General features: G+C 46.2%; 1 protein-coding gene and 1 pseudogene across 2 annotated transcripts in view; one reads left to right on the forward strand and one right to left on the reverse strand.

The window, feature by feature from the left end:
• Window positions 1-15458, reverse strand: part of LOC142591287 (uncharacterized) — a 111386-nt gene extending 95928 nt beyond the window's left edge. The window contains exon 1 of one of the 2 annotated variants that reach the window (XM_075703617.1): window positions 15034-15458. In XM_075703617.1, the coding sequence (XP_075559732.1) occupies window positions 15034-15091 (58 nt within the window). In that variant the 5' untranslated portion in view covers window positions 15092-15458. The remainder of the gene's footprint in view (window positions 1-15033) is intronic. The other variant, XM_075703616.1, reaches the window with a different exon arrangement.
• On the forward strand, window positions 357-12578 carry LOC142590784 (uncharacterized; annotated as a pseudogene).
• Window positions 15459-15980: the final 522 nt, after the last annotated feature.

Here is a 15980-nt window from a genome sequence, read left to right on the forward strand (position 1 = left end):
CTCTGTTAGCCGTTAAATGTGCCCTCCTTGAGCAGTACTTGTAAAAACGAAAACTATCTATCGTCGCGATTAACAAAGCACTCCGCAAAGAAAAAAAAAGCGTCCTGGACTGTTGCAACATACCGCGCCTGTGCGAGGAGAATTACGGAACACCAACGAGAAATCTTTCCACGGGCCTCCATCCGCCTCCATCCCGGCTCCTGCCGGACGCGTCCTCAATATTGGAGGCATGAGCAGCGGCTACTCGCACGTTTTGTTTGCAGGATTATAATGGCCGTGAAAGGCGGAGGTCGTTCTGAAGTCGTTCCTGAATTCTACGTTTTGCGTCGGACCGATCGTGATGGCCATGGGTTGGAATGGCACTTGCAGTCAAGCGCGTTCTCCACCAGGTGCAACTGAGAGCCGTCAGTGCACAAGTGAGAAGTTGTAAATAACTTATGGCATAATATTTAGCTACTTGTTGTTAACACTCAATAACCAGCGAACACCCATTGAAGGTCAAGTTTTCTTATTCTCAGATCTTGCATTTGTATCACATTCCTTAAACTTGGGAATCGGCACAGAAGAAGGCATTTCAGACTTTAAAGTGGTGATAACAACATTTTCTTCCACAAATCTATGAAAAAATCCTGCTGGTGCTCATGAAGGCCTTACGGCAAAATATTACAATCAAGTCATTGATGAGAGTGCAATATACTGTCTTGAGACATCGCTAGACAAAGTATCTGCTGAAACACGTGTGGCTGAAATTTATGACTCAAACTTAAGCAGCACATCTCCTAGTGCGAGCCAAATTTGATTACACAAAAACTTAAAAAGTAGGCGTAGTTCTCCGTGGGTCGCGGGCCACATAATTCTTTTAAATAATACTTCAGTAAGTGCACAGAAAAAAAGCAAATTGCTGACATAACCAAGAATTCGAGGGTATTGAAAGTTGCCATAAAATATGGCAGGAACATTTCTTCTCAAACGCTTTAATTGATTTTATGAAGATTGAGCCTGGTAAATTTTGGCGACACGGGTCCAACACAGTAAAATAGAAATTTCAGACACTATATTGAAGATTCTGGTATTACAGCAACTTCACTAAATGCTCAACGGCCTGCACACATGCGCCCCCCCCCCCCTGCCGCCCCTAAAGGAATGCGCAACTCGGCAGTACAAAAGATAACGATAACTGAGTCTGGCATTCTTAATGTGCTTCTGCAGATCGACGTAAAGAAAATCGTCTGGTCTAGCCAACATTTCTAACAAACTCAAGAAACGAGTGAAAGAGCAGTGATCTCGTTTCTTTTACCGAATTTTTATGGTATCACTGCGTTTGGCTGAAGTACTTGGAGACTTTCTCTCTCCTAAAGTCGTACCCCTTCATCAAAGTGGTAACGAATTCCTTTTGGACACATACAGACCTACATGTCTTAAAGGTATACTTCCAAATTAATTGAACACATTGGTAATAAATCCTTTACAAGTAACTTGGAGGATTATAAACTGCTATATAAAACGAAGCATGCTTTTCGAAAAGGGCTTTCAACAGTTACGCAACTAGTGAAATAAAACGTGACTTTGCCACAATTATGAACTCATGTGTACAAGCAGACGTCATAATAATAAATTTTAGGAGCACTTTTGACTGCCTCATACATCCTGTAATAATTGACAAGTTAAAGTGCATTGGTATTGACTGAAAAATTGTATTACGTATTTCTGCCTACTTATGAAATCATGCACAGTGTGCTTCAGTTCTTCGTGCGCAATCTTCCCTGATCAACGTTCTTTCTACAGTACCGCAGAGATCCGCCCTAAACTCTACCTTGTCTCTTACGTATTTTAATGATATTTAGTTTTGTGTACAACTACGTGCAACCTTCAGGCTCTCTGCCGAGGACTGTGATTTAAACTGGTGTGCGCTCTGTGGATTAACTATAATTACTTAAAACGCACCTTGCTAGCATCTATTCCTGGTGTAACATATAGAATCGAAACTGATGTTAGCACAACGACGTCTACTAAACCATATGCAATTGCCCGAATATTTTGCCTGTATGAACACTTCTAATAGTTTTTTCTAAGCCAAGCACGTTGCAGTTCAGATAGTCTCTATAGGAACAAGCTAAAAGTTGAATGGCTCAGTTATCTTAAACAAGAAAATTGGAAACCGAAGCCTTGTGAAAATGTTAAATCTAACAGTGATGTATCTTCTTAAGTGTTAAGTCTAAAAAACGAGAAGAAAGGCGATTAAACAAGGAACCCAACGGACCCAGACGTAGTGGTACCGTGAAAATTCTGTAAAGGAAATGAGATCACCGTTTTTTGACTTGTTTCTTGAATGGTAAAAAGCAATACATAGAATTTATCGAAACGACTTTCCGCCGGTGTTCTAACTATCACAGGAAACATGATTCTTCTTTCCCTAATGTACTGTTACTGAAACTAGTATTACTTCCTGGTCATTACTAGTATTACATCCTGGTCAAAGAGGCGCCACCTCTTTTAGCAGAGGTGGCGCCAGGGGGGCGCGGCCGCCCCTCGCCCCCGCAATTTCTCCCTTCCCCCTCCCCTTTGCCCCCATAGAGCACCGTAAAACTGATCTAAGGTAGGCGATATGAAACAAAATATGCGTTAAGTATGGAGCAGTTGTCAAGTATGAAGTACATATGTGGCCGTTTAGCAGCCTGGGAATCCAAGGTCGACGCTGTTCTTCGGTAGCCGTCGACATGGGCCCTTTTCATTCATTAGTTCAGCTTGTCATTTTCAGGTAGAGGGTCTTTCCTGGACCCGTCAACGGTCGGCGTCAAAGGTGCGTTGACTAACAGATAGGCGACCCGCCGTGGTTGCTCAGTGGCTATGGTGTTGGGCTGCTGAGCACGAGGTCGCGGGATCGAATCCCGGCCACGGCGGCCGCATTTCGATGGGGGCGAAATGCGAAAACACCCGTGTGCTTAGATTTAGGTGCACGTTAAAGAACCCCAGGTGGTCAAAATTTCCGGAGTCCTCCACTACGGCGTGCCTCATAATCAGAAAGTGGTTTTGGCACGTAAAACCCCAAATATTATAATTATTATAACAGATAGGCGAGTGATAAATGCGGTGGGTTGCCTCTAGTCACGGCTCGTTGGACGGGTGCACTCACTCTGTCCGGACCGGCCATGCTCTGGTAAACGTCTGGGAAATTATCTTCACTGCATTTAGACGGAACAGGAGCTTCAACAATGACCGAAGACAGCGCCGCAGCTACGATCGCCCCTGGGCGCACCATTCGCGACGCGGCGCAGCCGTTCCACTCATTGCACTGACCCCCTCTAGACTTCTAGTTCATTGTCGTGGTGGCACCAACCACTTCAGTCAGTTCGCTTGCTCGCTTGAAAGCAGTGCTTGTGTCTCGGGAGGAAACGCCATCCCGTCTCACCGGCGGAAGAAGCCCCAACATGTGGTTGACGACAGGACCTTTGGGTTGCCTCCAGATGTCACAGAAACGGTCCGTTGCCGACTTTGTTTCCGCTCCAAGCAAGCGGGTGAAGCAACAATTTGTCCCAATCGAGGTTTCTGCGTAAGCAATGGGAGAATCGGAGAACATGAACAAAAAAATCTTTCTCAGCTCTCTATCTTGATTCCGCTTAAAGAGACTGTGCACAGCATCACTTCTGACGACGGTGGTCCGCCCTCGTTGGTCTAAATGGATAGTCAGTGCGAAGAGCTTTCCGCATCGTGTGCAGCAAGGGGTGAACGTGATTCTGCGAACGATCATGCCGACATGTCGACCATGCCAGCCAGTTGGACATTCGGAACTCTAAGACAGAGTCATCCACACAACCATTACTGAATCCATTTTCTTTTAACAAGGACGGTAAATTGAACAGAAGCTTCCACTCGGACTAGTACCCCCTATTTGCTTCGTTGGAGTGAAGCGCGCAGGCTAACGCAGGTTTCTGTTACTCTTGCAGAATGTTTTCTGCTGGTGCCAATCAGAAATCTGCGTTTGTCAACGGTGGTTACAGTAACTGGAAAAAAGCCCTAGAAGAAGATGCTGGTTTCAGAAAGAACGTGGGTTTCCTACAGGCAGATGAAGTCGAGAGGACAGAGCAAATCAGTTGTAACACGTCTCAGCGATGTGTACTACATGGAGGTGTGGGAGCATGACCTCTATATAACAAGAGTGGCAGATATATTGCGATTCACTGCCGATCAGGGAATTGCTCAGGGGGGTCGCGATGAAAGTGCCACAAGTGATAACAAGGGAAAATTAGTTGAGCTCCTCCACTTGTTTGGCAAATATGATGGTATTATCGGTAAGAAACTGAATGGTAGGGCAGCGAACGCGAAGTACGTTCATCATTCAATACAAGACCAGATCCTGAAAATTTTCAGTCACATCCCATTAACAACTATAAAGGTAAAGATGAAAAGCTACAAATGCTGTGCAGTTATTGTGGATGAAACCAAGGACCTAAGCAAGATGGAACAATTATCGGTTGTACTAAAGTACCACGTTGGTGGGACTGTTTTTGAGCACTTTCTTTGATTCGGCAACGCTGAGCACTTGGATGCAAGGTCGCTCCTGAGCTACGCAAGGAACACGTTGAATCGCTGAGACATTGATGCTCAGCTGTGCACTCCTCAAGCATATGATGGTGTGATTGTCATGAGCGGTACCTTAAGGGGCGACCAGGCGCTGTTCAGGCAGTAAGTGCCTCAGACAGTGTACGTCCACCGCTTGAACCACAGCCTCAATCTAGTCATCGTGGATGCCTGCAAGGTTATAACACTAGTCAGGATTTGTTTATCTCTTATAGAATGCACCTGTGTTTTCTTGACTGGATCTGCAATTCAATCTCTCTATATAGATTGTACTGTACTGTACAGCTCTATCACTGTACGTTGCCAGTGATAGAGCTGCAGCGTCTCAGCGATACACGATGGGCCTGTCCGATAGCGGCTTGCACGGCGGCAATGAAAAGCTTTCCTCTTATTCTTGTCTGTCTCACCGATGTCATCGCTACAAACAGTCGGCGGGCAGCGGAAGCTAGCGGTCTGCTTGAGCAAATGAACTTCTCCTTTCTCTTCAATTTAAGCCCATTTACAAAGGTGCTCAGCCGGCTTAAAGTTCTTTCGGACCTATTGCAAAGTGTAGGCTGCAGTATTCTGGAGGCATGCCTCATGGCACGCACAGTCATTGACGAGTTTTCAGAAATGAGAAATTCGCGGAACGCATTTGACACTGTCTCGGCGCAAACGGGCAGTATTTCTGAGGAGAACGCGGTGTTCCAAAGAGAAAAGCAGAGAACGAGGTGCCTTCAGCTTTATTTAGAACAGTATGTATTTAGCGAAAGACGGCCCATTTAAGAAGAGTCTCCAGATTCAAAGGAAACATTCACAGTCAAACTTTCTCTACCCGTTTTGAACCACCTGATTGTGGAGCTCACTATAGTCGGATACATCATTAGAAAGAAGGGGGCGTTTACTCCACCGAGGCAGATGCGCACGAACATCCACCAATGGGCGCGCACTCTGGACCGACGTCATGCGCCGGACGGTAGGTGACCCCGCCGTCGGAGAAGATGGCTGCCAGAGCTTCGAACTGCGCCAAGTCCCGTCAGCTGTGCGCGTCAACGCCTCGTCACAGTGAATTCCCAAACTGTTTGTGATTGTCTATCATGCCGGAAATATTACTGCGAGCTTACGATGCGGCATTTGTACCGCGTGCGTTTATTCTAAGCCGTGATCCGGTGAAGAAACATTGCAGCGAGCATCGCTGACGCTGCACTTCGCTTTGCCTGAAAACAGGATCCCACGGCGACCGCTGCAAACACACGTCCTGCCTGTTTGTTCCATGTCTTTTTTATTTCGCTTCCGAGTGAAGTTACGACGAGAAAAGTTTGCCAAAGTATGGTGCCTACTGTCAGCGGCGGGTGTGTTCGTGCACTGTGCCGCTGCGTTTCTCGTCGGACGGGGTGAAGTGATGGAGCAAAACCATTCTCAGGAGAAATGAGAAAAGAGTATGCCCATGAAACAAACCTACGAGTGTCTCACCAGAAAATATTTGCAAAAGAAGCCTCCAACGCAAAGATTTGTCGCCGTCAACTTAGCGTGAACGATCGTTGTCAGCAGTGAGATGGCCGAGCGTCTAACGGCGGTGCTCGAGCGTTGTGATAGCACCGTCGATTTATTGCTTTCCACCAGTGCTCATCGCGCGCGCAAGCTGTAGAATGCGTGCTGTGGCACAGTCATGCATAAGTTGTGTTGCCAGCGCTCAATATGGTTTCCCACAACATAGCTTCGCGCTGCTTTTCGATTCTCGTGATATGCCGCAATTAAAAATTCCCAAGACAGTGTTAAGAGAACGGTTAAAAAAACATACGAGAAGGTAGGCACAGCAGCTCGTGACCCCGCTCCTATAATACCTATACCCAGGTCTGTTTGTAAATGTGTGTATGTTTTATTGCGTTTGTCAATTTTTTTTATTTTGCACATTTCTTTATATCTGAGTTTGTTTTAGTTTTCGCGTTTGTGTGCCTGCTTCCATGCGTGTTTGCGCTTACTCTTATTTCTGTCCTTTTATATTATATTAGCATTTGTTTTTGTTAGTTTTCTATCAGCAAAGTCTTTACACAATTTCATTAACTAATCTCATTCAAAGCACTAACTCCTGTACACTGCAGGGCTGGCCTTTTCCATCTCATTCAAACTTTTCTCACTGGTCTATCTCCTCTTCTCAATCTGCCTGCTAGCTGTGTTTTCTGTCCTTGCTTCTTTTGTTGTTACTACAATGGAATTAACCAACTTGCTCAAAACAAATTTTGATCGCCTATGAAAACATCAAGGTTAAGAGACACAGCAACTTTGCCTCTTACCTCTGTTCATGTTTATGCATCAGTACATGTGGCAGCTCACCAGAAGTGTAAATGAAAGGCTGCATATTGCGAAACAACACCTTGCTGTGCTGTTGCATTTTTCATGCATTAAGTCTTAGTAACAGATGGTTTCGCTGCCCATCACAAATGATGGTAAAAATTTTCAACACGAATAACATTGTGCAGTGGGGTGTCATTTCCTGTCTGACGCTTTCATCGTTGCAAAGACATTTTTCTGTGATTGGAGCCCAGTAAAGCAGTGCACTGAGAGCTTTTGCAACTTTCACCGTTTATTACTTCACAAATGTCATTGTCTGAACCTGGCCGTCCATTGCTATTCCGATGGCTTGTGAATTAAATAATTGCCTCACTAAAAACACATTCAACTTCACTCAGCATCTTTTAGTACAAACAATGCTGGCAGAGCTATTCAGGGTGAATAATTGTGCTTACGTTGGTGTTACTTGCCCGATCTGATAAACAAATACAACAATGGTTGAGGCATGACTGTGATTTGATGTGCAGACTGCAAACGGTGTCTTTCAGGCGTGCCCTCGACTACTGCTATTAATAGCAACCCAAATAAGTTTTCTAGGCCTCCCTAAGCTAATGATGTTTGATAATTGTTCTCTTATTCACATTACTTGCCTGGGCCAGGTAACCAAAATAAACAATGCCACCACATGAATGTGTTTTTGCATGCAAGCTGCCAACAGTGGCTGTGATTTTCGCTTTGATTGCTGCCGTTTCACCAACAGTTGCGACATCTTGACTGAGCTTTGACGTGCAGACTGCTAATGGCGCCTTTCAAGCGTACCCTCGAGTACTGCTATTAATAGTTACCTGAATGAGTACTTAGGCCTCACTAAGCTAATGATGTTTGATAATTGTTCTGTTATCCGTATTACTTGCCTGAGCCATATAACCAAAATGAATGCGACCACATGAATGTGATTTTGCATGCAAACTGCTAAAAGTGGTGGTCAATTTCGCGCTGGCTACTGCTGTTTCACCTACAATGGCTACGATATGGCTGCGCTTTGAAGTGCAGATGCTAAAGGTGCCTTTCAAGCGTACCCCGACGATTGTTATTTCATTACATGGCCCGTCATGCTTGTAGGTGGCTCCCCAATAGAGTATTTTGGGCCTTCCGGCATTGGCATTATTCATCTCAACGGGCTGGAAAAAACAGTAGGGGCAGCACAACTGCATGCAAAGCACATGTGCTTTGGTGTGCAGGCTGCTAAGAGTGGCTGTCACTTTCACGTTCACTACTGCTTTTTCGTGTGAAGCTGGACAGTGACTGCCCGAATGAGCATTTTGGGCCCCACATAGTTATTCAGGGTTAATAACTGTATTTGTATTCAGGTTTTCCAGCATTTCAGCATGTTTTTATGCCAATTCTTATATTGAGCACGATCTGTGCAGGACGTTGCTTTTTCAGAATTGCGCTTCCATTAAAAGAAATATGTCACCAAATGAACTGCTTATTTATTTGAGAGGTCACGGGAGAATGATTGGCTGCTGCGAACCCACCGGCAAAATTTTGGTAGCCCTAATAAGGGCTGTTCTTTTGTTAATAAGAAGCTGTTATACTTCATCGAGTGGCTCAATGCCGGACAGATCGCAGTCGGAGTCGCTTTATTCACTGTCATCTTCCCCCACTTGGATGATGATGCGTTGGATGCGGTCGCTTTCAGATGTATCAAGCCTGAACTTTGCCTCCAGGTCCATCACGTGGTGAATGTTCTTCCTGCAGTCTTCTGCCTTTACATGCTTGATTTTTTCCCGCAACACGTCTTCGACCGTCGACAGTTTCAAGTCTCTGTTGTCCGCAGCGATGCCATTTTTCACCTTTGCCCACAAGAGCTCGATAGGATTAAATTCGCAATGGTACGGTGGCAGCCTGAGTACAATGCAGCCAGCCATTTCAGCTGCATTGTCTACGATGTAGCTCAGAAAGCGTGGCTTTACAGATGCTACCAACTCAAGCAGCTGCTTTCTAACCATCCTTTCGCCGTAGGTGGTGTTTCTGCTTTTGAGCCACTCCTGTATTTTTTCCTTCTTCCAAGCTGTCATCGGCAATTTCTCTTCTCTCCGGGAATGGTAAGGTGCATTGTCCAAAACAATGACGCTACCAGCAGGCAACTTCTGCAGAACGTCACCATCCCTCGAAGCGAGTGCTGTCCATTGCTTCGTGGTAGTTGCCTGTTTTTTGGCCACGGAATCTATCTAAGCAGCCGTCGACTAAGCCATCCTCGCTGCCGATGTGCGTCACAATCAGGCGCTGGCCTTTTCCAGAAGGTTGTTTCAGACCAGTCGACAGGCCATTTGCTCGAGCGTGTAGGCGTCCGCGCTTCTGCACCACGATGTCTGTCCACACGATCGACCCAGTGTGTCCCGCCGTCACCCACGTCTCGTCCAGGAAAGAGATCTTTCGGCCTTCTGCCTGTAGCGATCAGTAAAGTTTCGTTCGTTCTCTGTCCTCGCTTCACCGCTGGAACTTGAAGCTTCTCGGACGATGATCGGCAGTTGTTGATCAAACGCAGGCAGGAAGCGATGAGATCAGATGTACAAGAAATATTTATAGGTAAACTTTTCTATATACATGGCAGGTAAAACAAATACATTACAAACTGGAACAATTGAGAAACAAAGTCTTACTCTTCGACTGTCTCAATGACTGTTAGAGCCCAGACTCGTTTTAACGTACATAGTACGGAGGCTCACTGATCTATCAGCAATCCTGATTTCAGCCTAGTCTGAGGGACAGCATGTCGTCCCGATTTTTATAGCCCAATTACACAAAGAAAATAAAGGCGGTAGGGCCGTTGGCCCGTCCCACAGGTTCAGTTGCCAATCAGAGTCAACCGTTTGTTAAGCCACAACCCACAGGGATGGGGTTACTCTTCAAAATAAACATATTGGAAAAGAAAACTCTTTTCCTTCTTCCCTAAAACTCCGATGCCCTCTCATTTCTTCGCAGTTAGTGACGGGCTCAGCAAAACACGCCAGGTCCGAACAAGTTATCGCTAGGCCGCCTCAAATCCCAAGGGCGTCTCTGGGCCGCAACTGTCTCGGAAGCAGGGGCATCGATACCACGAAGTGCGGCCGTACTCAAAGTTTGTCCGCGTGGGAGACTGATGGCCCTCCTTGTCCTTCAAACTTATTGTCTACAAGACAAAGTTCTCCGAGTGCGTGTTTCCAAGACGCCGTCATCCGAATGCACTCTTTACGTGTGCACCGCATTCCTACAGCGTGCACTGTAAGCTGGCCTTCGACACCACACAGGCAGTCGCACCCAACAACAAGGCTGGCGATTGCGTTCCGGACGCGTAGAAGATTAGGTCCATGCTCACTGCATGCGGCACGGGGTCAGAGTTGCTAAGCCCTTCTTAACCTCGGCGGCGCCTCCAATTAGTCAGGCACTCGGGAGCCAGACCCACAATACCTTGTACAGCGGTCCCTTTCAAGGCTGGTCTGTGTGGACTCGTGTGACCGTCGGCGGGCTGCCAACACCGTGCGCACAATACCGACTTCCCGGAATCGGCACTCGCCCTCCTGGCGCCTGCCGCGACGCGTCACCCAACACCGCGCGGTGCCTGTGACCCCACATAACACAGCAACTGTCGCCCGGCTGACATGGGGGGAAGTGAACCCCCTCTCTATACACAAAGCACGTTGCCGATTCGTGACACTTAAGAACACGAACAATCAGAGCGACCTTACACGATCCAGATCAAGAAGGTAGCGATTCCACCATTCAGCGATGTCATCCCGGTCGATAAGCAGCGAATTGCGCCTCCTCTTCTCGTGCTTGAATCAGATCTCGACAAGCAGGCGACGCACAGTTCACCGCTTCAGTGATGGGAGATCCATTGTTGCATGTGCCGAGCTATATGTGGCCGGCAGGAGGTATGTACCCCACTTCACGCAGAGTCAGAGACGAGGAGAGCTTTCTCGGCGAAGAATTCTTTAGACAATGTTTGCATGTTGTCGTCGTTATCAGGAGAGATACCAACAGAGCAGCTGCAAGCTCCTTAAATAACACCCCTCAGTCCGCTGATTCCCCAGACAGCCCCTAAGGACGAAACAAGGTCGAGAGAGAGGGGGTTCGGGCAGCCTCTGTGGTCCTAACGCCGCTCTCGGTGGCCGGCGCTTCCTCGAACCGCGCTGCGGCGTCGGGACGATCTGGCGGTCGGTCGGAATGGTGCGCCGGGAAAGTTTTATTGCCCGCGTAGGACTAAGGGAACCAACTGCAAGGCACAGGGTCGAAACACAACCCTCCTTTGGAAATCGTCCCTAACGCAGCGGGAGTCTCGTGGTGCGGGCGCCGCCGGACAAAGGAGGGGGTGGGGGGTCGCATTGCTGCGGGCACGGGGAGGGGCCGAATAGCAATCCGTGATCCAGTGGCCGCTTCAGTCGTGGAAGCCGCGCAGCCGCGAGGAAACCCGAGCCGTGCACGTATTTGTGTGCCCGAAGCAGGCACTATGCGGGGATGAATGCTGCCTCCACGGTCGACACACCATAGTACTGGCCTTCCGTCAGGCAAATCCCAGCGCACAAACTTAACACCATATACGCTTTGAGAACTCGTTAGTGATCTTCACGACCGTCGGTATCTCGTTGCCGCGAAACAAATCGTGCACACGACCTCGGCGCGCACAACCTGTAATACTTCGTGCTGCGTCTTCTTTTCTCTGCATTTCGTGGGCGCTTTCGCGAGGGCGTCGACTGTTTGCCACCCGAAATATGCGAAGCTTTGACGTCCCTCCTCACCTTGAACACTGTGCTTTCGCTGACACCGAGCATCTTGAGTTTGTAATGGTTGTGATAAATGCATTGTTTTATATAAGTACTTGTTCAGTATCAACTGATCCATTTGAAGCTCTGAACAGGAGCAGTAAATGTGCCGTGTGCATGTAAACAAGCGCAAAAGCCATGCAGAGCTGCTCAATCTATTTTCGACACTTGGAATGAAGATAAACAGCAGGCGACGGGCAGCGTTGTGGAAGGCACGGGGTTGTTTTTCTGTCGCGATCCGGCATGTGCTGTAGCACATGAGAGCTTTACTAAACCAGTCATCAAAATACAAGAGTCTTTATTTATACCGAGCATTTTGCGCTTCAGAAGCACTATTTTTTGAGAGGGATTATTTTAGTCACGGAGGCAATCGAACGTCGCGCTTCGGTCATCCGGGCGGGGCCTCCCCTTTTTTCTAAAGTTGTATCCGACTATAGGTTGTTCACGGAGAATAATGATGTACTCTACGGAGTCAGCGCCCTCCGCCACCGGAGTGAGAATTTTATGGCCATCTCCTTGCTCAAGCTTTTCGCCGAGCATTACGCTTGCGACATCGACAGCGTTGAAGTTGAGTGCAAGCTGCCAACAAAACTTCTTCAGCGCACCGATGCCGAAAGGAAGTGCGGGATAGAGACACTGCTGCAGTTGGTGACTGTCTTGGGAGAATGTAAACTAACGTTCCATGAAGGGCACAAGCTGGGTGTTATCCCCGTGTCAATTCCGGCATCGTCATCTTCTTGCGAGGGCACGTTTTCATACCTTCGAATATTGAAGACTTATCGTGGCAGCAAGATGACTAATTAGCGTTTGAGCGACCTAGCTGCGATTGTGGTCGAGTGATCTCTTGCCCATAAGATAGATCTTCAGCGTGCTGCCGACATGTTTGATGATGCGCACAATAATCGACGTATATGTCTGCACTAATACGTCGGTATTATGATACCTCATCGTACCTCTGCGGCGCTTTCGCGGGAAAATTGTGTGGCACGGGCGTAGGCCCAATACCTACACCGGTATCAGAACACCGGTTTTACCATTGGATGAATTCCCGCTGTGTTTTGTCTTGTACTGTCACAACGCAGGCATTGACATCTGTGATTGTGATAAAACCTTCCCTGATATCGCTTTGAAAGAGACTCCATATAGGGTGCTGTCCCAGACCACGTCGGCGGCGTAGCTTGTGTAGCGAACAGTCCATAGTTGGAGAGCTGCTATGTGCGTTTGTGAAACCTGCTGTACCGTATGGCCAAATGTTACATTGACTGAAATAATGCCTATTGCGTGCTCTATTTTTGCAGTTGCCTCCTCCCTTCCATTTGTTTTCGTTATTTTCCCCCCAATATACCTTTCTGTTACTTTTTTTCCCATTTCCAACGGTTAGAATCAGCAGCCGGTGCCACAAGGATGTACTAATGTAATCTTTTTTTTTGTAATCGAGCGCGTCTTTACCAAAGTTAGAATTGATATGCACATTGGTTAGTGGTGTTCCCTACCCGCCGTGGTTGCTCAGTGGCTATGGTGTTGGGCTGCTGAGCACGAGGTCGCGGGATCGAATCCCGGCCACGGCGGCCGCATTTCGATGGGGGCGAAATGCGAAAAACACCCGTGTGCTTAGATTTAGGTGCACGTTAAAGAACCCCAGGTGGTCAAAATTTCCGGAGTCCTTCACTACGGCGTGCCTCATAATCAGGAAGTGGTTTCGGCACGTAAAACCCCAAATATTATTATTATTATTAGTGGTGTTCCCTCTTCTGTTGTGAAATTACCCTTTTGAAGCTATATTGCGATCTCGTTAACGGATGTTATTCTGTTGCTGCTGGGTGCCTGTTTTTTATGCATGTTCTATACCATGTACCGCATAGATTTTCATTTTCTTAGCAGAAGCACTGCTGTCTAATTGTGCTGATTTTTAATTTATTTAGACTATTTACGCTGATCGGTTTAGAAGGTCTTCAGCCAAGTTAAACATAGTCAAAACAGAACGCCTATGTTCCCCGCCTACCTGCGCCGCCCCCCCCCCCCCCTCGAAGGAACTCGCTTGTCGTGGCTTCCCCTGCCCCCCGCCCCCCAAGTCAAGATATCCTGGCGCTGCCCCTGTCATTTAGTAACAAAAATGACACAGTTTTATAGGGTTAGGCTTCAGGAGACAGGAAACTAAGAATGGTATTTAATTCCCAGTCGGGATCGTAAATTTTGGACTTATAAAAATCCTCGTACACCAACCTGTCTGCGCAGTCCGTAACGTTCACTTTCACCATTTGTAACACTTCTTGATCTAGCTGATTATCGTAACAGCGTAACTACTGCATGCATACCCAGGTGTACTACTTTATCTTCCTAGCTTCGTATAATCTATTAGCTATCGTTTTGTGAAACAACGATTGCAACGTTTCATCTTTTACTCAGATAAAGTCTGGGCCTGCTGCGTAAACATCTGTTTCATAAACAAATATGTTCACTTGTATACCAAACAATTCTTTTCCAATACTTTGAAGACGTGGCGATCTCTTGCGTTCGTGGTGACCCGCCTTGGACAGCTGCTTTCTGCAGCCGCCTAAAGGCGGCGACACATGCTTAAGAATCAAACCGTCTTTTTTGTTATAGAATAGGCAAGTAGCTGGGCCAAGTGTTACACTGAACTTTCCGAATAAAAAAATGCAGTCTTTATGGGAAATTTCAAAGAGAACGGTGAGCGTACAATTGTTATACTTAACTTTTAGGCAAAAATTCATTTCATATTTAGGGCGGCTCAAAACCGCAACAGAATATGGTGCATCTTTTTATAGAAAGCACAAGCTGTCCAAGTTCAGCAGAATGTTAAACAGAAATGAAATAGGTGCCCTTCGTATTCCATTTGTTATATGGACAGAATAAATAAATCGCTCACAATAATCAACGATACTGCAGTTGTGCAAAGAACTAGTGTTATATATGAAGGAAAGCAAGAAGGTGTAATAAACATGAATGAAAGGTATCCAGTGATGAGCTCATTTGTATTTAGTGCATTTATTTGAAATATCTTTCGTTCGTATGCTCTGCATCTGTCACAAGCAGTTTGGTTGTGTCCAGCTGTCACCTAAACGGCTGAATTCAGCCTACTCTACTGTGAATAATAAGCCGCTGCATGTAATTTTCTCGGCTGTATCTGCAAAATATTCTATACAATTATAATTCGAAATCCTGCACCTCTCAACAGTAATTCTCCCTGAAAAAGATTTGATATAAGTGAACATACTGAATTCTTCGTGGTTTGTTTACCCCTAATTTAATTTAACTCCATCCGCTTTTGCTTGCAAAGCGATCATCGAGTATATATGGTCTTAACTCACGTATTCTAACAGATAATGTCGAAACACTAGTAAATGAAAAGTACACTTACCACATATACGAGAAGTTCGTGTCCCAAGCATATCCCTTCCTGCCACATCGGCTGACATATCTCAGACAGCCGTAAGCAGTAAATGGAGCTTTGTAATGAACCACTAAGCAAGTCGGATGGCTTGTGTAGGCTATTTCACACTCTAAAGAAACAGCGGAAAATGTGCCTTTTTTGTGGCAGTCGACTGAAGCGAAGATACAGCGAATGATACTGTGTCACCGTTCCGAGCCTAACGACCTACGCGATACCATCAGCGTCTTTAACTACCCAATTGTATTTTGGCCGGACGTCACTTTGCCTGCTGGAAATGTGGCCTGGGATTCGTACTGATGTCAGTGGGAACTGACGCTCAACAAGGCCTTTTGGGAAGATTTAGTGGCTCCAATACAATACTGGACAGAAGTCAATCCACGATATTTTCGCAAAGACTTCATTTACGCGACCAGACCTCAAATCGAATAACTTATAAAGAGATTGCCGAAATGGCACGGCCTCACTAAGTTCAGTAACCCAGTACTTCTCCAACTTTACCATCTGTTCGCTCTGAATATTAACTCTAACTGCGTTTAAATCATAATGCTGCCGGTGTCTCAGTAGTTTCTTTTCGACATTGAGGTGAAGTGCATTCAACTTTGATACCTTAAAACTTTAGGTAGCTTACACGTACGACCACTACATAATTGTCCTCAAGCCCCAAGCCCTGAATCTAAAATACAAAACCATGCTTTCGGACTTCCGAATAAAGATCACTTCAATGTCTTATTTAGCTATACTGCAGAACTATAACATGACATTATCGTGTATTTCAATTTTAAGGCTGCTATTCATGGAATATTTCTTTATAACACATTTCTTATTTCTTTATAAGACTTGTTTCTTCATAAGAATATTTTTTTTATTAGACTCAAGTTCATCCATTCTCATTATCAATCTGCACAAGATCAAAC

This window comes from Dermacentor variabilis, chromosome 8, assembly GCF_050947875.1.
Source record: "Dermacentor variabilis isolate Ectoservices chromosome 8, ASM5094787v1, whole genome shotgun sequence".
Classification (NCBI taxonomy): domain Eukaryota; kingdom Metazoa; phylum Arthropoda; class Arachnida; order Ixodida; family Ixodidae; genus Dermacentor; species Dermacentor variabilis.